The 23,342-nt window shown below is 45.6% G+C and overlaps 1 protein-coding gene across 9 annotated transcripts in view; it reads left to right on the top strand.

Moving 5' to 3' along the window:
* plekha5 (pleckstrin homology domain containing, family A member 5) overlaps positions 1–22,327 on the top strand; it is a 118,379-nt gene extending 96,052 nt beyond the window's left edge. For 2 of the 9 annotated variants that reach the window (XM_076296536.1, XM_076296533.1), the window contains 15 exons: positions 1–320; positions 786–869; positions 6,949–7,011; positions 7,455–7,535; positions 8,274–8,423; positions 8,972–9,097; positions 10,579–10,687; positions 11,154–11,197; positions 11,426–11,596; positions 14,029–14,247; positions 18,014–18,163; positions 18,567–18,754; positions 19,051–19,292; positions 19,678–19,798; positions 20,805–22,327. The exon at positions 1–320 is cut by the window's left edge and continues 248 nt beyond it. In XM_076296536.1, the coding sequence (XP_076152651.1) occupies positions 1–320; positions 786–869; positions 6,949–7,011; positions 7,455–7,535; positions 8,274–8,423; positions 8,972–9,097; positions 10,579–10,687; positions 11,154–11,197; positions 11,426–11,596; positions 14,029–14,247; positions 18,014–18,163; positions 18,567–18,754; positions 19,051–19,292; positions 19,678–19,790 (2,060 nt within the window). In that variant the 3' untranslated portion in view covers positions 19,791–19,798; positions 20,805–22,327. Of the gene's footprint in view, positions 321–785; positions 870–2,675; positions 2,796–3,436; positions 3,491–4,730; positions 4,812–6,948; positions 7,012–7,454; positions 7,536–8,273; positions 8,424–8,971; positions 9,098–10,578; positions 10,688–11,153; positions 11,198–11,425; positions 11,597–12,390; positions 12,734–14,028; positions 14,248–18,013; positions 18,164–18,566; positions 18,755–19,050; positions 19,293–19,677; positions 19,799–20,804 lie in introns of those variants that run through there. The other 7 variants (XM_076296544.1, XM_076296535.1, XM_076296534.1 and 4 more) reach the window with 7 other exon arrangements.
* The last annotated feature ends 1,015 nt before the right edge of the window (positions 22,328–23,342 follow it).

Below are 23,342 nucleotides of genomic sequence, written 5' to 3'. Positions count from 1 at the left end.
GGGACGACACCATGTGGCAGCTGTACGAGTGGCAGCAGCGACAGGTGATGAGCCAGCGGCAGGCCTACGCCACGCTGCCCAGCCCGCGCACCATGGCCGACATCGCCGAGCATGTGGCGGCGGCGGTCCCTGGCGCCCGCGGCAGCATCGCCCAGTCCATCCCGCCCTCTCCTTCGCACGCTTCGATGGGCGGAGGCCTCTACCACACCTACTCACCGCGCCGCTCCTCACACAACCATGCCACACGCTCCGAGCTGTCCTCGCCTATCTACCGTGGTGACCTGAGCATTGACCGGCGGCACAGAGCCCACCCCAACAAGGTAACACAGACCAACACCCTTAAGACCATGAGTGCTCCTTGCTCCTGTGTGGCGCTCATTAGCTCCCAGTGAGGGGGGTTTAATACAGACAGAGGAATTTGCCTTTAATTATTTATTATTTTATTTTAATGGTCATTTAATGCTATTAACTAAACTCTCATAATTATGTTACATTATTGCATTATTCGCAATGCATGAAATTGGCTTGTGATGGCATTTTCTATTATGTAGGCAATTATGTTATGTATTACAGGAAGTGTGACTCATTAAATAGTTAAGTTTTTTTGGGGAAAATGACAACTCTGTCAAGATGACAAGACAAATACATCACCAGTCAGCTTGGCAGTCAGCTATATCAGTCCAAGCACCAGCCTGTAGCAGTGTAGCAGTTAGTTTTAGTTCATGTCCATGCCCTTCGTCAAGGCTCAGATATCCATCTGTCTCTTTGTCCCGTGCTCTCTGCAGTATGCCTACCCCACTGACCGGAGGTCCGTGCCCATGGGAATGCCAGTCCAGAGCATCACCCCCCAATCACTCCAGGGCAAGACGGTGAGACACTCTTTCCCTTTTTGTCTCGACTACAGACATGACCCTGACTATAAATGTATCTCCTTTACAGGCTGTCATCATAAATTGTTCAATAGTAATAGTTTTACTTTCAGTTGGTAGATGCAAGTTTGGTATCAGTAATACATCTGCAGCAACTTTGAAAGACCGCTCAGATGTATTGAGATGAAGGTAGCGTTAAGACAGCTTGAATCTGCTTATACAGCTACACACGGTTTCTTTGTGACACTAAGATAACCAACATTGTTTCAAGTACCTCTACCTTTTCTATCTGTCTTGTTCTCACTGACAGTGAAAGAGTAATTATGACAAGATCAGCAAAAGTCACTTTGAAAGTGAAATTGCCGCGATCTAAGCCTTGAATATTTCATTGAGTTAATTGAGCGAGCCTCCTCACAAAAGTGAGCCCTTTATGAATTATTTGCTCGGTTCTGCCTCCTTTCAGACAGATGTTTGCCACTTGCAGGCAAATCAGTTAGAGTAGACAGCTCTGAAACTTTGATGCTGTTTAGTTTTCTCCTGCCTGTGTGTGCTGTTGCTGTGTAACAGTGAAGCACCATAGAGAGAACAGCCTGGCATCACCATGGGCTTACTCTGAAGACCCACCCCTCTTAACTCCCAAAGCTGCCTCTCTGGACAGATTAGCTTTGTGTTCACTTTGCGGTGTTAACAGGTTTATGTTTCTGAGCTTGCGTCCCACCCAGCCAAACCTGGGGTTCACATTATTTTCCCATCTCCATCCACAATTACGTAAATGTTTAAAACAAAATATAGTCCTATGCTTCTGAAGAATGCTATTAATTATATTATTGTCTCTTTAATCCCAAATGGAGACACAGTTGACCGAGTAGATTCCAGTGTAGTTAAGAGCAGGTAAAACTTGAGGCTGGCTTGCGAAAGAATAGTTCTTTATTCTGGATGTAACAACAGAGTTCTGGTAACTCTGTTATACGCACAGCACAGCACAGTGTTGCAAGGTGAAGCCAAGGTAAGAAACTGAAGCAAAGAACTAGGAAACTCTTGGCTAATTATAATACCAGAATATACATCTGGGGTCAAACGGGTAGTGATATAGCCTTATTCAATTAAGATGTCTCCTGTGGGGGGACAATTAGTTAGGTACACCATTTGCTATTGTAAAGTGACAACATTCTGTCTGCTTACAATAAACATCCTGTCCCCACAGTTTCTGCAGTATTAAACAAAGAACCAAAAGAATGACATACAGAAAACCACTAAAATCTAACACTTCCTACTCGGCATACTGACGACAGGTCAGAATTAAGACACAATATTCAAACCCTCCCTTTTATATAAAATGAAAGTAGCATTCTGCTCTGTCCAAAGTAGTATTCTGTTCTGTCTAAAGTAACATTCTGCTCTGTCCAAAGTAGCATTCTGTTCTCTCCGCTACATTTTCATTCTAACCAAGCCATCCAGTGGCAGTGCAGTCCCTGTGAAGCCCAGGCAAACACGCGTTCTAACCTGCCCCCTCTGTCCTGTCACACTCCCAAACTCAACTCCGTATTTCATTACCAACAAGATCAGCACACCTGTTCACCTGTCCAGACCATCAGCACATCTGTTCCTCCACATCCAATCCCCTTCCCACCTTGTCTGACCAAACGGTACTGGACCAGTCACATCAGCCTTCCGACCCCCTCATGCCCCCGGCCCGGTCACTTGTGAGCCAGTAGGAGCTAACGTTTGCCCCCCTATGCCTCCTGTGTCCCCCCCCCCCCACCCACCCACCGTGGCCTCCTGCTCCTGCGTCCTCGCTGTGCACAGCCTGAGGAGCTGACCCTGCTGCTGATCAAACTGCGGCGGCAGCAGGCCGAGCTCACCAGCCTCCGGGAGCACGCGCTAGCGCAGCTTATGCAACTAAACCTCGACGCCGACAACCCAAAGGTCAGACCCCACACACCTGCCCTACGTGTGTGTGTGTGTGTGTTCCTGTGCCTGTGTGTGCATCTGCCATGCTCTGAGCAACCCCTCTCTTAACAACAACAACAACGAACAAACAAAACAATTGCTTTTGTTTGTGTGTGTGTGTGTGTGTTTCAGAAGCATGGTGCTTTGCTTTGACCATTTCCTGTGGTATGTGTTATATAGATATCAGTAAAAGGACTGTCGTGTGGTTTTGCCAAAAGCTGTATTGCTGTATTGCTGAATTTTTTATAAACTTTTCTCAGTGCGAATGGCATTTTTTTTTTTATGTGAACGGTGTGATTGCCTTGATGCTTTGCATGCATTTGTTGTCAACAAAAAGCATGTGGTCAGATCTCCCACCAATAAGCCCACTGCGTATGACATCCTTCAGTGAGTGCACTTAGTTAAGGATTACACGGCCTTGCCAAGAGGCAAAAGCTACTCTGCTGCTTGACAGAAACCGCTCTCTTCTCTTCTGCCTATTTGCCTTTTTCTTGTGTTTTCTTGCACATCTCACTCTTTTCTCCTCTTTTCTTCTCTTTTCTCCTCTTCTCTTCTCTTTTCTTCTTTCTCCTTTTCCACGTATTTTCCGGCCGTCTCTTCTCTGCTGCCTCCTCTAGAGTGATATTCTCTCCCATCACCTCCAGAGGAATCTCATGTATTTGGATGGCCAGGTGAGGGCACACCATACTCCTCTACTGTACACTGTATCCACACACACACACACACACGCACACACACACACACGCACACACACACACACGCACGCACACATGCACACACACACACACACACACACACACACAGCACTTACATTACTCAAAGATGTGTCACTCGGAAGGGCATGTTGTATGGCTTTCTATTTTGGGACAGTTTACCTCATGAGTAATTAAGCGTGCGTTGTGTAGAGCCAGCACAGGGTAGCCACATGCAGAATGCAGAACACACACATCGGGTGGTGGCATTATTTCATACATAGTGTTCACTTACTGAATTTTTTAAAGCCTGGGAGCACAGTGGATTTTTGTGTGTACTGCTGAATGGTGTTTAGATTGCACTCACTGATGCAGTCATGGTGATGCATATTGCAGAGATATTGTGCTTGTGTGTGTGTGTGTGTGTGTGTGTGTGTGTGTGTGTGTGTGTGTGTGTGTGTGTGTGTGTGTGTGTGTGTGTGTGTGTGTGTGTGTGTGTGTGTGTGTTGCTACGTAAGAGGTTGAAAATGCAGTGAATGCTTTATTGAGGGCATTCAATCACGTCTGAAATGATTGAAGAAGAAAATCTTTCAGCGTGCCTTTGGGCACCAGGCTCAGGTTTCCTAAGCTCCGTCAGGCATGTCTAATCGTGGGAGACGCTTTAATGTGTCCAGGTTTCCCACACCAGTTTCCCAGCTTTCCCACACAGCCTGCACCACTCAATTGGATTTTGAGAAGGTCAAGTTTTGGGTGTTATTTGAAGTTGGATGAAATATTATGGTACTTTCCAAGTTGTGGGCACGGATGGAAAAAGTATCAGTGACTCTGTTTGGACTTGTTGGGTGTCTAACCGACCACATCACAGTAGCCCAGGTGATTCTAACACCCGTCCTGGTAATGTGGTTTTACAGTGGGTATACATTTATTCAAAATGAAAGACAAAAATAATTTACACTGACACAATAATTTACATTGACAACATACTAGGCATAATGGGTATATGCAAACACGTACCACGACTCATGCTCATCCATACACACATACAGTATATACTGTATACACACATATGTAAAAACACACAAGCTCATGCGGATACACACACACACACACATACACTTTCACTGGGATAGCGTTAATAATGTTTTCACTGGACCTCTAACTGTATTGTTAACTGTTATGTGCTATGTTGATCCCTCCTTCCCCTTCACCACTGAACTAGATGAAGGAGAATGAGCCTTTAATCTTCATGATACACACTATGATTGAGAACTCCGCGCCAAGGCCTCAGCTGTACCAGCAAGTAAGGTCGCAGGATACCAAACATCCATGCACCTGCCTGTTGTCATCAACCGCTCTCCCTACTGTATCTCCTCTTGTTTTCCCACATCGGAAGCCCCCCCACCAAAATGTCATCACAACTTTTGTTATTTTTCAGCGTCTTGTGTTGATAGTACAGCACATCACAGTCACCGCTTTCCTTTACCAGAATCCTTTGCTTGTGATGAATGAGATGTCAGTGTGGTTCTGTTGCATCAGTTTTTCGCCACGTGGACAGTTCAGTCTCACAGTAGACAGACACTGTCTACTGGGAGATCCATCACCTTTCATTAGTGACACTTCCCTCTTTCTTTGTGTTCCTGATGTCTTGTGCTGGTTCCACTGCTGAAGAATGTTTGGATCATATACAGTGATGTCCCTGGTTTCTCACAGCATCTAGTACACAATAAATCCCTATCTGGCAACCTTTTACATTCATACAGTAGTTTGTAACCAGAGTTTTGACTAGAGTTTTTGCTCTTGAAACACTTCTACAACTCACACTGGCTGCAAACCACCTGCCCTGTCTTTGGAAGTGGCAAGGGTGAAGCCAGGATTAGATGGGACGGGACAGGGCTGGGTTGGGCTGTCAGAACAGTGAGTGCGGCGTTCCCGCCGGGTTTCCTGGGGATGGTACGGCCGGATTTAGCGCCGGGGCCTCTGCGAGCTTTTCATTAGTCACGCTAACTCAGGCCCTGACAGGCCCATGCCAGGGGAGTGTAATTAGCCTGGCGCACGGCTGGCCTGCCCACACGGGGCCTCTCTCCCGCCCAGCGTCATTCCAGCCCATCCCAGCTCTGCCCAACTCAGCCGCCCGCTGCTGGAACACCTCTGTGCCCCTCTGAGCTTCTAAGACACAGGAGCTGTGGGTGCAGTCCATACCTCCAGCCTACCAATCTCCAATCCATCTAAATGTATAAGATGTTTTGCAGATGACCTTTATCCACCAACACTCAAAGGATTGCAATTAAAGGAGTTCACCTCAAACATTTATTTTGAAGGTCTCCATACCATTCAGGTTTTATCATAATGTTGTGATTTTTTTTTTTTTTTTCATTTTGTTGTTGTCTTGTGGAACCTTTTATTCTGATTGTGATTATCAACATCAAATAATTGTGGAATGGAGATCCCCCACCCCCTCCCCCACCCCCACCTCCAGCTTCAGTCTACACCAGCTAGCCACTCACCCCTTCTGCTTATAATTGCCTGCCACTTTTGTGACCTTGAGGTTGAAAAGTGATGCTGCCTGCTCTCCTTTCTGCACTGAGGTTACATCAGTGCAGGAGCCCTTCCCCCATCTCCCTCCATTACCTCTCAAGGTTTTAAATTATCTGTATGGGGATGTGTGCAGACATGTGCAAGTTTATGTGTGTGTGTGTGTGTGTGTGTGTGTGTGTGTGTGTGTGTGTGTGTGTGTGTGTGTGTGTGTGTGTGTGTGTGTGTGTGTGTGTGTTAGTGTGTTTGTGTGTGCAAGTGTGTGTGCAGGTGTGTGCATGCATGCTGGTGTGTATGTGCACAAGTGCTGATGTATGTGTGTGTGTGTATGTGTGTTTTAAGGGGTGGGGGGTGTTGGGGTTGGTTGGTGATGAGGTTTCAAAAATACTGGGAGCGCAGTACTTCTGCATATTTGGTATAGCACATTCTGTGCTTTAGGCTAGGCAAACTGTACATCAAATGATAAAGAAAAAATGAACCGTTAGGCTTTTTTACATAATTCATAATTCATTATTAATTAATGTGATTTGTGTGACACTAATGCATTGTTCTGCATAGTGGCGTACTTTTACAACCAAAATGCAGAGAAATGTGTCTTGAATGTATGATTTTCCACAAACAGTCCAGTGGCAAGGTACATACTTGCTCTCATTATCCTATTAAAGCACTAAAAGATATGTACTAGACTAGTGAATGACCCGTAATTAAAGAGTAGTCTCAACTTGCCGCAGTGCCCTGGGCAAACAAATTGAATATATTGGAGAGCCGCATTAGCAGCGTGTTGAAAATGGTCCACGTAGTTACATGCATTATATGTTTTGATACTTTAATTGAGAGGCTCATTTCTTAGCCCCACTTCGGCTGTATGTTTGTATCTCTGTTTGAAACGCTGCTCTGGTTTTCAGCTGAGTCCAGAAGACTACCGAGACGGCTCCTACACATACAGACCAGGGGAGCTGGACGTGGACGTGAGTGCCTGACAGCTAACTTTGAGTCTGTTGTTTACGCAGACGTGGCTATGGATGTTCTAGCATCAGTACACATGGGTTGAAAATGAAGTAATTTTGGGTGGGGTTTCATTACGTTGTTCTAGTAGAAAAGAAACAAAGAGTTGACAGGTCCTGCACAGACGGTGCTTTCAACCAATTTACCCTGAAGTAAATGATAAGCTCACTAAACAGATGACAGCTCCTCCAGATTTCTGAATGTTTCGTGTCTGCTGATAATGTCCATCTGTAGTAAGCTAGCTTTTGATACATATCTTAAGTGCACCACAGTTTCAGGAGAAAATGTTGAAGTATATTGGCTTGTTGGGGAAGAAAACAGTAGAGTCATGTTTGTCTAAATGAAATATGAGCAAAAACTTACCTAACGACCTACGACCTAACGACCTAACTGCTGTGTGTTTCAGACGAAGCTCAGTAGGTTGTGTGAACAAGACAAGGTGGTGCGAACCCAAGAGGATAAACTGCAGCAGCTCCACAGAGAGAAGGTAACAGTCCCGTATAAACCACCTGAGCCCATCGCAATAACTCCTATAGCTCCTATGGGGAACGACCCGGTGATCTTGTGATAGCACCATGGCGTCACCTTAGCCTACACTGTAGATTTCAGACAGTTTCAGCAGAGAGGTCCATGGCTTACACGCCCCAATAAAAATATCTGAAGTCTCACACAGTCTTAGAGTCTTGCACTGTTTAGTGATTTTCCCCTCCCTCATAAAACCCTGCAGTTTCTGCCAACATCTCAAGAGTTTGTGTCTCTACTTATTAAAGATTCTGTTCACGGGGTCACCTTTATCTCCGATTAATTATGGGGAAAGACTCGAGGGCTTCAGAGAGCTTCATTAGACTCATCCCAGCTCTCTCAGCCTGCTGCACCTGCTCCCCATCTCTCCCATGGGCTCCAACAGGCAACGCAGCACACTACCAGCCTCTAATGAAGAGATTCATCTGTAGACCCAAGTCAGGTCCTACAGCATTCAATGGCCACCAAGGGCAAAGGACACAAAGATTTCATTTTCACATTGACAGAAGATACTTTGTCATGTTTTGGGTTGTTATGATATTATGTTATGCAGCCTATGCCCACCAAGGGAAAGAGGCACAAGGATTTAGTTTTCACATTACCAGAAGATACTGTGCTATGTTGTGTGTAGGCTGTCGGCGGGTTAGAGGGTTTGTAGCTAATTGCTTGGGCGTGGTGCGGTGGTTGGTGATGTGATGTGCAGCACACGCTGGAGACGGCGCTTCTGTCGGCAAGCCAGGAGATCGAGATGAGCGCCGACAACCCAGCGGCCGTGCAGAGCGTCATCCAGCAGAGAGACGTCCTACAGAGCGGCCTGCTCAGCACCTGCCGCGAGCTCACCCGCGTCACCACGGTGAGAAGCGCTCAATACACACTCAAAACCGTAGTACACACGCATCCAGCCTACACTCACTCATATACAACACACACACACGATAGGTCATTCTGTCACATACACTGACCTGGTTTCCTTGAACATATCCTCTTGCACACATTTTCAATGTACATGTGGAAATGCATTTTGTGTACAGTACATGATGCTACACTTGTATAGTTGACCCAGTAAACATGCAAGCCCAACACAGTGAGTAGAAAACCTGTAAACCCCAAACCCTGTCAAGTGTATTGTGTTGTACAGTATTCTCCCTCTGTACTTGTACTGGTGTACTGTATTCTTCCTCTGTACTTGTACTGGTGTACTGTATTCTCCCTCTGTACTTGTACTGGTGTACTGTATTCTCCCTCTGTACTTGTACTGGTGTACTGTATTCTTCCTCTGTACTTGTACTGGTGTACTGTATTCTCCCTCTGTACTTGTACTGGTGTACTGTATTCTCCCTCTGTACGTGTACTGTCCTCACTGTTGTCCTGGCGTGTTGTGTGACTGGGCTTGGCTGACAGCACTGTGTGCTGCTGTGTCCCCAGGAGCTGGAGCGGGCCTGGAGGGATCACGACCGGCTGGAAGCCGACGTCACCACAGCCAAGACCAACCTGCTGGAGAGACTGGAGGCTCTGGGCAGCCCACAGGTTTGTTTCTGCACCGCTCCTCTGCCATGTCCTATGTTTTACGTATTTTACTTAGTCATTTGGCTGACTTTTAACCAAAGCAACAATGCGTGCGTCAATTCCTACAAAGGCCACTTCCCCCAGAGCAAGGACACAACAGTGGAACCCTCAACTGGCTTCTGGCTGCAGCTTGTTGGCCCAGTTCCTTAGCTACTATGCTACCACCGAACTTTGTATGTGGCCTTGTGTACCATTCTGCCTCTGCTGTATCCATTGACTCTTTACCCCTCTTAGGAACAATCCAAAACATCAATTAGTAGTGCCAAGAAAAGGTGTTTGTTCCAGAGTTTGCATTTGCTTAAGTGAGAGTGGTGAAAATTGCTTTGTGTCTCTTTTTTCATGCCACAGGAGGAGAGAATAGACAACCCTCCCTCTAACCTCCTCTAGAAATAACTCAGCTCTCACCCCATCTTGTTTTCTCAGTCTTCTCCCTTTTCTTTGAAATTTGCCAGCTGACTGGTTAACAGAAATACCAACTGAGAACATGCTGGACCAGGGTCAGAAAAATAGAGAAAATAGCCACCAGACGTTATAAGGCTATAGAGAGCGCAAAGCTATTTGCAAGCCATTACGGTCACAGGCTGAAGTGGTAATTGTTTGTAGTGGGGATTGCTCATGCTTTGATCTCAAACATTTACCCTCTGCTTCAAGCTCTATCACCGATCGTCATAGTTCCCTCGTCCCGAATTGACAGGATGCTCTCCTCTTTTTCTTGCGTGTGGGCACGTGTCGCAACAGCCCAGACCCCAGGCGATCATCCTGACAGCCGCAAAATGCCTGCCACACCACCTCGTGGCCCTCTGTGCCGCCAGTGCCCATTAGCTAAAGAGGAGCAGGTAATTAGTTTTAACACCTGCGAGGGCTCTCGCTCTCGCTCTCGTTAGCAGCGAGCGAGCGAAGGAGAGGGAGGGAGGGAGGGAAGAAAAGGCCCTCTGATGCGGTTATTAAATTTCACCCCGTACGAAAATCTTAAGGGCTGACCACCATCTTCACACCTGACTAGAAGTCAATTACTGACCCCCCTTCCTCCTATCAGATGTTCCAATGCTCCTAAGCATGGGTAATTGAAGGAAGGACATTAGGGGGTGTCGGCCTGACTCCTGATGAGGCAGTGGCCTAAGCACATGAGAGTGTGTTAGAGACTGGGAGCATCTTAGCAATAAACGGTGAATGTGACTGAATGGATAGCAAGTGACAGAGTGTTTGTTTTTATAAGCAGAGTATGACAGGTGTTAAAACTGCGACAGAAAATGTCTCATTAAAAGCTGTGGCACATGTTGATTGGCAATTTATTATAATGTTGTACAGCATATGGCAATGTTTTTGCTAGTAGGACTACTATAAGATTTTATTGTACTTATGTTTGTTTATCTGTGTGTGTGTGTGTGTGTGTGTGTGTGTGTGTGTGTGTGTGTGTGTGTGTGTGTGTGTGTGACAACCAGACTGAGCCCCCAAGCCAGCAGCATGTGCAGATCCAGAAGGAGCTATGGCGGATCCAGGATGTGATGGAGGCTTTGAGCAAAAACAAGCCACAAAGAAGCGTCGACACCAGTGAGTCTTTCTGACAGAGAACTCCCACATGCACATGTGTGTATGTGCATGGATCAGAGCTCACACTCATAAACACACAAGCAGTCACACTCACACACACACACACACGCAGCAAGGAATGAGAACCAAGATGGATTCCGCTAACCTGGAAAACACTCCAGGGTCTCTCTGCCAGATCTGATCATGTGTTTCTAACCGGAATCAAATCTCACTTGCTCCTAGTCTAGGCTGTTATGACAAGAGAGACTGTTTCAATTGCCCTAACTTGAATAAATAAAGGCTTAATACAATTTCAAGCCTATACAGAGACAATGACAAACACTGATAAAGCAGACACTACAGTCTGTGTACATATGATCCCATTAGGACACACCAGTGGACATTATGCCTTAGGGGGGAACACGAACACAGTGTTTCCCTAAAAATGTAACCAGCCTAATATTTCCCCATGTCTGTTTTGTTGCAGGCTTCCCTGGTACAAAATCAGTAACAAATGTACACAAAAATGAGGTGAGTTGTACAGTTGCTGTCAGAAAGCCACTCATTGAGAAGGAAAGTGAAATACACGAATACACTGCTGTTGTGAACATGTCACACTGCTGTCTAACTGTTATGCCTTGCTGATAACAGCCTCAGTGTTACTAATTGGTGCTTAACACTGGGGTTTTTGCATCAGTGCATCCTCAACTTCCTAAATAGACAAACCCTCCCTCCGCCACCGTTGTGTCTGATCTGTAGGAGGTAGACCCTGTGCCCCCTCGACCCCCTCTCCCACACTCCTACGAGAGCAGCGACTGCTCGCCCGCCATGCCACCTGTGGCACCCTCCACTGGCTCCGGCACGGGCGCCGGCTCCAGCCAAGGGCACCTGCCCCGGCCTCTCCAGCACCAGAGGAACGGCGCCCAGAGCGTAAGACGCCCTAACTCAGTGCATTTTGTGGTGAAAGCTTCATCGTCGTCATCAGATGCATCTTCATCCTCATCATCTTCCTCCTCAGCTTCATGATGAACTACCCTCACAGCCATTAGCCTTTAGCCTTTTGGCATGAAGTGTGCCCCGTCTTCCTTTCTCTCCTCATGGATGCATTTTCCCCATTCAGCCTCTTCTCATGTGCTTATTTCGATTCATTCCATCCATCCTGTTGCTGGACATCAATCATGAGTGTGCAGTGGTTTGCATTTGGAGCTTGACCCAAACTTTTCAGTTTCAGTCTTGCTATGGTGTGTTGATTTTGACTGTGGTGGCCTGTTGGCTTTGTCTTGAGCTTGAATTCATGAAGACTGGCTCTTGGTTAATGTGCCTCCCATGTGTGGTGTTGTGGTGTTTGTTGTGTGTTTGTGGTACCTTGTATCATATCTTCAGTGCATTTTTGACTGAAAAGAAAATCTTTGTGCGGTGTGTAGCTGCTGGCATATCCATTCGTCCATTCGTGAGCCATGTTGTGTACTGCCCTAGTGCCGTGTTTGACCCGAGTGACCTCTTTTGTGTTTGTGACCCTTAGGGCTGGTATCTCAGACAAGCCTAGTCCTGACAGTAGAATGTAGCCTATAGCAGTCCCTGAGTACCATTTCAAATCAGGAATGAACTGGATTCAAGTCCAGTATCATGCTTAGGCTTTGGTCTGAAAACCAGCCTTCGGTGTAGTGTTGGTCTGTTGGTATAGTATTGGTGAGTCATGTGTTAAGGTCCTCGCTCTCCCCCAGGGCCCCGACTACCGCCTGTATAAGAGCGAGCCGGAGCTCACCACCGTGGCCGAGGTGGACGAGTCCAACGGAGAGGACAAGACAGCCGAGCAGGCTGTAGAGAAAGAATCTGCTAAAGGTGCCTGAACATGAACCAGTGGAACCACGGTTTAGAGAACATCTAGAACATCTGCGACATCAACTCAACTTAACGCTCTTTCCCTCTGTATGTATTTATGTATGCTCAGGAATGCCCTATCCGGTAGGCATCGTGCCTCCCAGAGCAAAGTCGCCCATAACCGAGTCTTCCAGCATTGCGTCCTATGTCACTTTAAGGAAGAGCAAAAAGCCTGACTCCAGAACAGTAAGTGCAGCTCACACAAGACAAATTCTTTAGGAATTCAGAATTCTTTAGGATTCTTCGACCCTTTTTGTCCAGTAGCTTCTTGCAGTAGAACCAAACATGGTTTTAGTCTTAGATTCAGGATTGTATTTAGAGTGATTGGGGTAAAAAGGTTTTGATTAATTTCATGTTTTATATATATATATGTACATATATAATAATAGACACAGGTTCTGGCCAAGGGTTTGCATATAGAAAATGTGCACAACTGATATCTGTTCTATGTTTTTGATACATTTGTCCTACAACTGGTTATATTCATCGAATCATATAGTTGAAAAGGTTGCAGACAGAAAATAATGCCTTGAATCTGCAAGAGCATCGATCCACTCCCGCTGAGGGATTTGGTCTGCCAATGGAGATGTATAAACATGACCCCGAACATCACTCGGGAATACCTCATTAATTCTGCATTGGATTTAGATCTCGTCCCTGCAAGAGGCATGGATGAAATTCTCATTTTTCTCCATTTGGGGGCCATAGACATGTGTCCTGTGAACAGCAGCAGCAGCAGTATACTGGATCATGTGCCAGCCCATCTGCCTCCTCAGCGGTGACGTGACGACTTGGATGCATGAAGAGGTGGCTGACATTGACCTTCTAAGCTACAATGGCTGGTTTTAAGCCATGCCAGAACCCCCCTGCCGATGCCATCTAAATCTCTCACCTTGACGGAGCCGCCTATGAAGTCATTGCTTGGGGGACATGATGACTCCTGTGATCAAGTCTGGCAGTTTATTTTTACTCTTTCAGCTTCTTGTTTCACAACTGGTCTTGTGAACAGTGCTTTGCCCTGAGTCTTTATTCCTGATCACATGCTGTCTTAACATGTGAAGTCAGTAGCTGTGGGGTGCTGCACTGGTCTAGCAATTAGATTAATATTGCTTTGAAGATACAACGTGCCAGCATATTCTGTTCCTCATGAAATAAATCATTCTCGTTTTTTTCCAATGAAGATGATATCAAATGTTCTCCAGCTGTGCACTGAAAGAGAGAAAGATTTATGTCTCTGTTCTCAAGCATCTATTATTTAGGCAATAGGGTGCCATTTATTGCACTGAACTCTTCAATTCTTGACCATCAATTAACCCTCTACACGTTCCTTTTGCATTGAGTTGTCCAGATTCTGGTTAGATGCCAGTATACGAGTGTCAGTCTTTAGATGTAGGTGCACATACAGTGTGTTTATATGTGTTTTGTTCCAACTCTTGTCACTGTCGTTCGGCGCGATGACACTCTTCTGTCCTCTGGCGCAGGAGCGCCCCCGTAGCGCGGTGGAGCAAAGCGGCTGCGGCACGCTGGAGGGTGTGCGTCCCCGCATGAGCGTGGAGGAGCAGATGGAGCGCATCAGGAGGCACCAGCAGGCCTCGCTCCGCCGCCGAGACTCCAGTGGGGGGGCTCAGGAGAGTTCGCTGTCCCGCAGCTCCTCCTTCAACAGGGAGCAGATCTCCATCAACCCCTACTATACCCTGCAGGTAAAACTGCCTACCAAACTATACTACACCTTGCAGGTAAACCCACCCACAATACTATTGTACAACCTGCAGTTAAACCCACCCATCAACGCCTACTACACCCTGCAGGTAAACCCACCTGTCAAACTACATGTATACTACACCCTGCAGGTAAACCCACAATACTATACTACAACCTGCAGTTAAATTCACCCGCCAAACTATACTACACCCTGCAGGTAAACCTTCCCACCAACCCCTACTACACCCTGCAGGTAAACCCACCTATTAAACTATACTACAACCCCAAAACAGAAAAAGTTGGGACGTTGTGTAAAATGCAAATAAAAACAAAATGTTATACAAGTCTCGTAAACCCATATTTAGCAGCAAAAAGGACACAGACAACATATCTAATTTTGAAAATGAAAATATTGACTATTTCATGGAAAATATATGTTAATTTTGATATGTTGAATTTGATGACAGCAACATGTTTCAAATAAAGTTGAGATGGGAGCATGTTTACCACTGTTTTGAGAATGAAATGTTGTCCCATTACTCCCCGATACACGATTTCAGTTGCTCAACAGTATGGGGTATTCTTAGTTTTGTTTTTAATTCCATTATGCACCTAATTGGACAAATCTGGACTGCAGACAGGCCATTTTAGCACATGGACTCTTCCTCTATGGATAAATACTATTTAAATATGTGCAGAATTCATTTTGCCATTGTTTTTCTGAAATATTCAAGGTCTTCCCTGGAATAGATATTGCCTGGATGGCAGTATATGTTGCTTAGGGCAGCCGTGGCCCACTGGTTAGCACTCTGGACTTGTGACCGGAGGGTTGCCGGTTCGAGCCCCGACCAGTGGGCCGCGGCTGAAGTGCCCTTGAGCAAGGCACCCCTCACTGCTCCCCGAGCGCCGCCGTTGTAGCAGGCAGCTCACTGCGCTGGGATTAGTGTGTGCTTCACCTCACTGTGTGTTCACTGTGTGCTGTTTGTGTTTCACTAATTCACCGATTGGGTTAAATGTATATATACTATACTATACTCAAAACCTGTATACATCTTTCAGAATTGATTGTGCTTTGCCAAATGTGCAAGATGCCCATCCTGTAAGCACTAATGCTCCTCCACACCGTCATAGATGTTGGGTTTGGAACTGAGCACTAAAACAAGTTGAATAGGTTGGATACTTGGATAGGCCCTCTCCTCTTTAGCCCAGATGAGTCCATGACTTCCAAAAAGAATGGCAAATTTTGATTGGTCTGACCACAGGACCTTTTTCCATGTTACCTCAGTCCATTTTAAACAAGCTCAGGCCCAGATAAGACGGTGGTACAGTATTTTCTGTATCGTGTCTCAATACAATTTTGGCTGCGGTTTTTGAATTGAGTATCAAACTGTGCACATAGACAATGGTTATCAGAGGTTGTCCCGAGCCCATACAATGACAGGTGTGGAAACAGGTCTGGTGTTGATGCAGTGCCATCATCTTTTTTTGAAACATGTTACTGATATCAAATTCAAAATGTAAAATATATTTTCCATGAAATAGTCAAATTTGTCATTTTCAACATTTGATATGTTGTCTGTGTCCTTTTTGCAAGTAAATATGAGTTAAAGAGATTTGCAGATTATTACATTTTGCTTTTATTCATTTATTTATTTTTACACAAAGTCCTAACTTTTTCTGTTTTGGGGTTGTACAACCTGCTGGTAAAACCAACAACTCCATACTACAGGTGAACCCACTGACCTGGACCACTGGCCAAGAAACAGACCTATGATGGGCTGTTTTCTGTGGTTTGGCCTAATGTCTAATCTTTGTACTGAAGTGTTCGTGCATGCCCAGTCCATAATCTTTTATTTGTTATTATCTAGGCCCTTTTATTGAGTGCCAGTGTGTCAGTAGGCTCCAATGATTTTTCCAATTTTTTCCATGTGCCTGAACTGGTTTAGACTACCTATTTGCCTTTAGTCTAGTTTTTTAATAATTAAACAGCTCCACTGTTGGCTCATTCTATTCAAGTTTTAATCAAACTCGCGTACGCCCACCCCACCATACACCCACGCCTTTTTGAAGAAATCGTCAGGCCCCTTGGACTTAGGCGAGATATCAGGAGTGCTTTGAAGTGTCGAGAGTGCCCAGTTCATCACATTCTTTAAAAAAAACAAAAAAAAAACTTTTGCATGAAGGCAGATACGCAGCGTATCAAAGGCCATGAATAATGCAGCCCCCCCCCCGCCTGGGCTGGAGCGCAGTGCTGTGCGGTGTGGCGTAGCGTAGCGCCCGGCCTCGTCGTGTCCTTCACAACGGAGCCCGGGGCCCTCTTTGAGATGCCGGTCATGCTCGGCGCTTGTCTGGTTGTAAGCCTCCGCTGACAGCAGACAGCGTGTCATGGTGTTGATGTCGGAGGGCCTCTGCTCCAAACGTGGAATAGCAGAGATAGGGCGCCGCTCTCCAGCTCAGCACCGTGTCAGCGCGTTACCTCTGTCTGTCACCACAAGTTATAGTTTGATCTGTGAAAAGGACTTTAGCTGTCCTCTACAAACTCACACACATGCACACACCTTTTTCAGGACTTATTTGCATTGTGAAATGAAAGCTGGATAGATCTTTTTGGGTGCTGAAGTTGCGACTTCTGAAAACATCTTGAAAATTTCAAGTGGTTTGCTTTTTGCTGCTGTGAGTGTAATAGGTATAAGTGTGTGTCAAGTCAAGTCAAGTCAAGTCAAGTCAGTTTTATTTAGTATAGCGCATTTAACATGCACAAAGTGCAACCCAAAGCGCTCCACATACAAGACATTGACAAAAAACAAAAAATGCCACACGGAGCAGCGTAGTCGCCAGCATTGACACCACATGACAAAAACATTTAAAAAATAACAAACACAAAAGATGCCGGACGGAGCGGCGTAGTCGCCAGCGTTCCCGTGACACTAAGACATACAAGACAGACAACACAGCAAATTAAAAATAAATAAATAAAATAATAATAATCATGTTAAAATTGGTCCAATTTCCAACTGGCTGAAAAAGTCCAAGGGCAACGATGACCCGCGTGAAACTGCCAATGCAAGACCAACAAAGTTCTTTCACTGACCAACTCAGAGAATTTACTGGCAGTCTGGAGAGCAGAGCACCGGAAGAACAACAGTCTGAAGTCATGATGGGCGATCTTCCTGCTGATCAGCAGCTCGGTGGCTTTAGCATGGACCGTTTGTTGCTTCATGGCTCCCGACGTCGCCATCAGAGCTCCCCACGTCAGCACTCAATCCAGACTGCAGGCACCCAGCGTCAGAGGCTATACGTTAACGTTATGGCAGCTCGCAGGTCAGCCGCAGCTCGGTGGTCGTGGCAGCTGCAGATCTCTCGCAGAGTAGGCCCATTGCCCTGAGCAATCTTTCCGTCCAGACGCGTCCAGACAGGCAGCGTCAGATGGAAGAGGGACGGCTAGTCAAGGCAAGCTCATCAGCCCAGTCGAATAGAAACTAACGTTACTGTTAGTTATCAGCCAGAAAAAAGGACCAAGAATAACACAAAACTATTGAAAATAACGTAAATAAAGGGTGAAAACATTTAACTTGACAAATAAATACAAAAAAATAACAGAACATTACATAAAATTACGAACATTACATAAAAACAAATAAAAACATGATGCCAGACGGAGCGGCGTGTCTCGCCAGCGTCCCCGTAACCTAGCAACCTCTTAATGTGTGTGTGTGTGTGTGTGTGTGTGTGTGTGTGTGTGTGTGTGTGTGCACGCACGTACAGAGCTCCAAGCGGGGAGATGCAGTGTCCCCAGACAGACAAAGGTTGGAGGCTTCGCTCCAGGCTCTGGAGCAGGAGATGCTGGAGAGAGCGTCAGCCATGCTGAACACGCCATCCAGCCAAGTCCCCCAGCCTCCCAAACCCCCCGCACAGGTAAGCACTCCCCACACACAGCACCTTACAGCTTGAGTACGATCAATCAGGCAGTCATCAGCAGCTGATGTAATCTTATGTTTATTTAAGACGTCCTGATACTCTGGTAAGATAACTTATCTGTCTTGAGCTTAAGCCAAATAAGATATTTAAGCAAAGTGGGACTCGACAGATATTGTTTTTATCACAAGTCTATCACCCATGACCTTGTGAAGTTTAACTCTATCTCAGGAGGGCCTTTCTCTGTTTAGATAGAATCCATAATCATTTAAAACTCCACGCTCTTAGGCACACAAGCTTTTGTATTGCACCACACACATACACACATATATACATAGTCATCCCACTGTTTGGGATTTGTTTGCTGTCATGACTCTTTTTCTCATTTCTCATTTTTGTGCAGGAGGAGGTGTTGGCTACAGAAGAGCGTATGAATTCCCCTCCTGTGGAGCAGAGTAGCCCCAAAGTTGAAGAGAAACAAAGGAAGGAGGAGGAGGAGGAGGGGATGCAGGAGGAGGTGGAGGGGAAAGAGGAGGAGCAGGAGAGGCAGAGGAGAGAGGAGCAGATCCTAATGCTGGGTTCTCAAAACAGGTGAGCATGACATCTTCTCTAATCTACCTCCACTTTGTTCTCATTTTCTCCTTTATTGTGTATTATTAAATAAGACTCTCTCTCTCTCTCAATCTCTCTCTCTCTCTCTCAATCTCTCTCTCTCTCTCAATCTCTCTCTCTCTCTCTCTCTCTCTCTCTCTCTCAATCTCTCTCTCTCTCACACACACACATCCACTCTGTCTTCTCAAGGTTTTTCCCTTTATCCTTTTGTTTTCAGTTGGCACAATCTATATATCTGCTTACCTCTTTACTTTTTCCACTTGTTTATTCTTCAGCCTGCAGACTGCTGTGATGGTCAGGGTGGGCACCGAGGAAGACGACGACGAAGAAGAAGAGGAGCAGGAGGAAGAGGAGCAGGAGAAGGTGAAAGATGAAGAGAGGAAGAACAATGAAGAAAAAGAACAAACTTCTGAGAAGCCCCATCAGGAGCTGGAAGTTGAGGCCGAGCAGGGCACGATAATCAACTACTCCTACGAGCTGCCAGATGAAACGAACAAACACAACCAGGTGGTGTCAGGTGAGAGAGAGAAAGAGAAAGAAAGAGAATGAACAACAGCATGTGGTTTATATTAGAGTCCCTTTCTGGTCCTACTCTGACCTGAGAATTGGGTTTGGCCTCAAAGCAATCAATTCATATCTCAAGAAGGAAAAACGTGTCAGCTTTTTCAAATATGCCTGGCTTAGTTTTGTGCTTTTTTTTTTCTATTGCATTGCCAAAAAATGCTCCAAACCTGAGGAGCTGTCATGTGTTATGCCTTTCGCAAACCCCAGGGTGTGAAGGCAGGCAGCTAACTCAGCTTTGTGTTGCTTTCTGTGTGTGTGTGTGTGGGGGGGGGGGGGCGTGTGTGTGTGTGTCTGTGTGTGCACTAACACACGTGTGCGTGCTACCATGTCGTTTGCAGTGAACAACCTTTCCACTCCGCCGCAGTCCCCAGCTTCCACTCCAACACCGTCGTCTCCATCGCCCCCATCTCCTCCGCAGGTCGCCGACGGCTCCCACTTCATGTGTGTCTAGTGCCAACAGTAAGAGACCCTCCTCAGCCTCCCTCACCCCCATCCATTCACTCACCCACTGCTGCTTCTGCTTGGTGGACTACTGGGGCCTCAGTAACCTGCCTCAGTGGTTACTGCTCCTCAAGCAGCATCTCACAAATCAGAAGGCTGCAGATGCTAAGAGCTCCTAGCAGGGCTTCACAGCCTGACAGCTTCACACCGCAGACGATGAGTTGTGAAGTTTCACACTGCGCCAGAATCAAGAGATAGAGAGTGGGGGTGAGAATGAGTGCTGATTTCAAACTGACAGATCTTCATGCATTTTTCTGTAAAAGCAGTGTTGAAATGACTAACATGGTTAGACTTTTGCTATTAGTTTATTTCAAGACAAAAGCACTTTAATGCCAGCACAGTAGCCTGTGTAATAAAAAGTTCTCCATCAAATGAACCAACCCAAGCTATAAAAAAGTACCTAAGTGTTCAAATAAGTAGCCATCCACCAGCTTCCATAATCAGATTCAAGATAAGTGCTGATAGTTAAGAGACACTGAAGAGATCTGAACAGCTCATGTCAAGAAATGAAATCTAATACCGACATGGCCCCATTTTAAGGTGTCCTGCCTTGAGGATGCATTAAGATCCTAGTGAGAGTTGTCTTACGCAAGGAGATTAACAGCAAGCATCACTCCATCACTGATAATTCCCAGGCGCGTCAGCCATAACAGCTAATGAAATCGCGGCCATCAATCAGTCTCAGACTGCTCTGCACCCTGCATGTGAGCTCTCACACTCACACAGTTGGCCTGACATAGCGTGTGGTGAGAGCCCCCCTCTTGCCCACGTCAGAACCCATCGCTACACAGTGATTTGTTAGGACTGCACCGCACTGCACTGCACTGCACTCTCCTGAAACAACCTCATCCAAGTCCACACAACCTCCTCCCTTCCTTCCTTTCTTTCTTCTCTCCTCCCCTCTTCCCCCTCTCCCTCTCTCTCCCTTTCCCTCTCTTTCTTTTCTCTTTCTCTCTCTCAACAGCAGCTGAGACCTGGGCATCTGTGAACAGCCACACGTGAGAGTCGCGGAGAGAGAGAGAGAGAGAGAGATAGAGAGAGAGGGGCAGCGATGCAACTCGACTCCACTCAAGATGGCGGCCCGCGGCACCGCACGGCAGCTCCAGATGCCTCGCGCTCAGTTCCCGCCGCTGCACCGTCGCAGCCAAGGCCTGATCACATAGATCAACATATCAACGCGCTGGACCCCCACACTCCCCTGTCCTACCACATAAAACAGTGTTGCCAATATTATCATCCTCATCACAGATTATTATTATTATTATTATTATTAGGGCAGAGTTGTATTGTGTGTTTGGGGTGGGTATTTGCGTGTGTGTGTTTGATAAGCATGAGGTGCCTGTGGGCTGTTCGGTGGTGCGGGAGGCCTGCGCAGCTGAGTACAGGAGCACCTGCGCTCCTTTTCCATGCTCGAGGGTGAGGTCTTCAGGCGAGGGAGAGAGAGAGGGAGGGAGAGAGAGAGAGGGAGGGAGGGAGGGAGGGAGGAGGTGTTCGCACATGGTCATGTGTACAAACACACAAACACACATGTGTTCGAGTGCACGTTTAATGTGCTTTCCGTGCATACAGACACAGGTGCACACACTTGTAGGAAACAAACAATACGTAAAATCCAAAACATCTACACATCAACAGATAACACCCTGTTTATCTGTCTCTCCCTCTCCCTCTCTATCTCTCTATCTCTCTCTTTCTTTTACATGCACTCATACTCACATGCACATGCACGCACATGCTGCATACACTTTTAACTCATGCTGTACCCAAGCCATGCAAGTGTTATTCATTCAATTCAGGGTTACTCACCGTCTGTGTGTTTTAAAAAAAAAATATAAAGAAAACTATGTCTCATTTTGCTTTTTACCAGTGTTGACATTAAACATCATAGATGCATTTTCTTTCTTACATCTTTTGCACTGTGTAACACCTTGTTGTTTTGTAGTAAAAGAAGTTTGTGTTCAAACTGTTTATATATAGCTATATAAATAGAACATGTATTAACAATACATTCAGCAAGGTGCCACTTTACTGCTGCAGATGGACATTTGAATATTTTATTGGGTTTGTAATTATTTATAAAGTCGGATAGTCCACAGCCCCTGCCACACTGTTGCCGACACACACATGAATGTTCTGGCTTCTGTATTTTATTTTTAATAAGGCTGAGATATATTTAAAACAGAGAGAAGATTAAAAGAGTATTAAAAGATTTTTAAATGGATTTAGTCTTGCACCCCTTGGGCTTGTAAGACATATAGAGGACAAATAGCACATGTAGAGAAAAAAAGCAATAAGGATTCTGACGTTGACATTTCTGTAAAAAAATGTATAGACCATTGTGTATATAGTGTACACCATACTATGACCAGAGCAGAGATAAAAAAGAAAATAACTATTAAGAAGTTATACTTATTAGAGTCAATATGCAAATGTTCATATCTCATCTGTTTTATATCATGTGAAATAAATGTTGATGTTCCTATGCAATTGTCTTGTGGTCATTTCTTGAAGAATATTTGGATTTTATGACAGGACAGTTTGGAGATATGTGGGTTTTTTTTTTCTTTAGTGTGTGTGTGTGGTGTGTGTGTGTGAATAGAGGGAGAACGTGTGTGTGGAGATGCTTGCAGATGGTTGTTTTTGGTGTAGCATGTCAAGTCTCCAGAGAGTGCCTCCATGTTCTCCAGACACCTCACGGCTGTTCTGCTCTATGTGTGCTTACACCAAGCCTGCAATCACCTGAGGTGGTAAGGCCTATCATATCCCTGTAGGGCCCACAGGGACCTTTGCCCACACAAAAAATACATCTCAGCTTGAAACAACCTTTTGAAAGTGACTCACCCACAAGGGGTCAGTTGTCAGATGCATCACTGAGATGCAACAAAGCCAGGGGACCTTTGCTGCTTCGAAATGTCCACCTGACTTTTGAATTTTTGGGTGTGAGGTCACTGTTGAAATGCCAGTGGTTCTAAACTCGACACAACCAAGCACACACACACACTGACTGAGCTCTGTTAGATACATTTACAGATGCAGAACACAGTTGTTGAGTTTGATGTTGCTAAATAATTTGGAGGCTTAGTTGGTGCAACACTGATATATGTTATAATTGCTGCTTTTCTTGTTTTATTTAAATAATCCCATCTGCTGTGCTGTAAAACTTGAACAGCTGAGAGCCCAATGTAAAATGTTAACATTCACTACTTAAAGTGGATCAAAGCAAATGGATTTGCAGTAAATAATATGGATAATGTTTTGTTATTTTCGTCTTATGCGCGTAAGGCTAACATAATCTTAAATGCAACTACTGCCATAAAAACGTGGGAATATGGCACCTGCATTTCCTCTGTTGCGATTCTCTCGCATTCAGCTTCTTTGTCCTTCAATTATTTTAGACCCATCAGTGTGCCTTACCCTAATCTCGAGAAATCGTTTAACCAACCCGCTGAGTTTGGCAATGAAGCAACATTGACATCTGCTGGTAAAATGCGCACAGAGCAGC

The sequence above is a fragment of the Alosa pseudoharengus genome, unplaced genomic scaffold (assembly GCF_046254945.1).
Source record: "Alosa pseudoharengus isolate Yale_2024_CS ecotype anadromous, Long Island Sound unplaced genomic scaffold, YU_APseudo_1.1 YU_APseudo_1.1_scf_20, whole genome shotgun sequence".
NCBI classification, from domain to species: Eukaryota; Metazoa; Chordata; class Actinopteri; order Clupeiformes; family Clupeidae; genus Alosa; species Alosa pseudoharengus.
The sequence above is the reverse complement of the archived record's forward strand: the minus strand, read 5'-3'. Positions and strand labels throughout refer to the sequence as shown.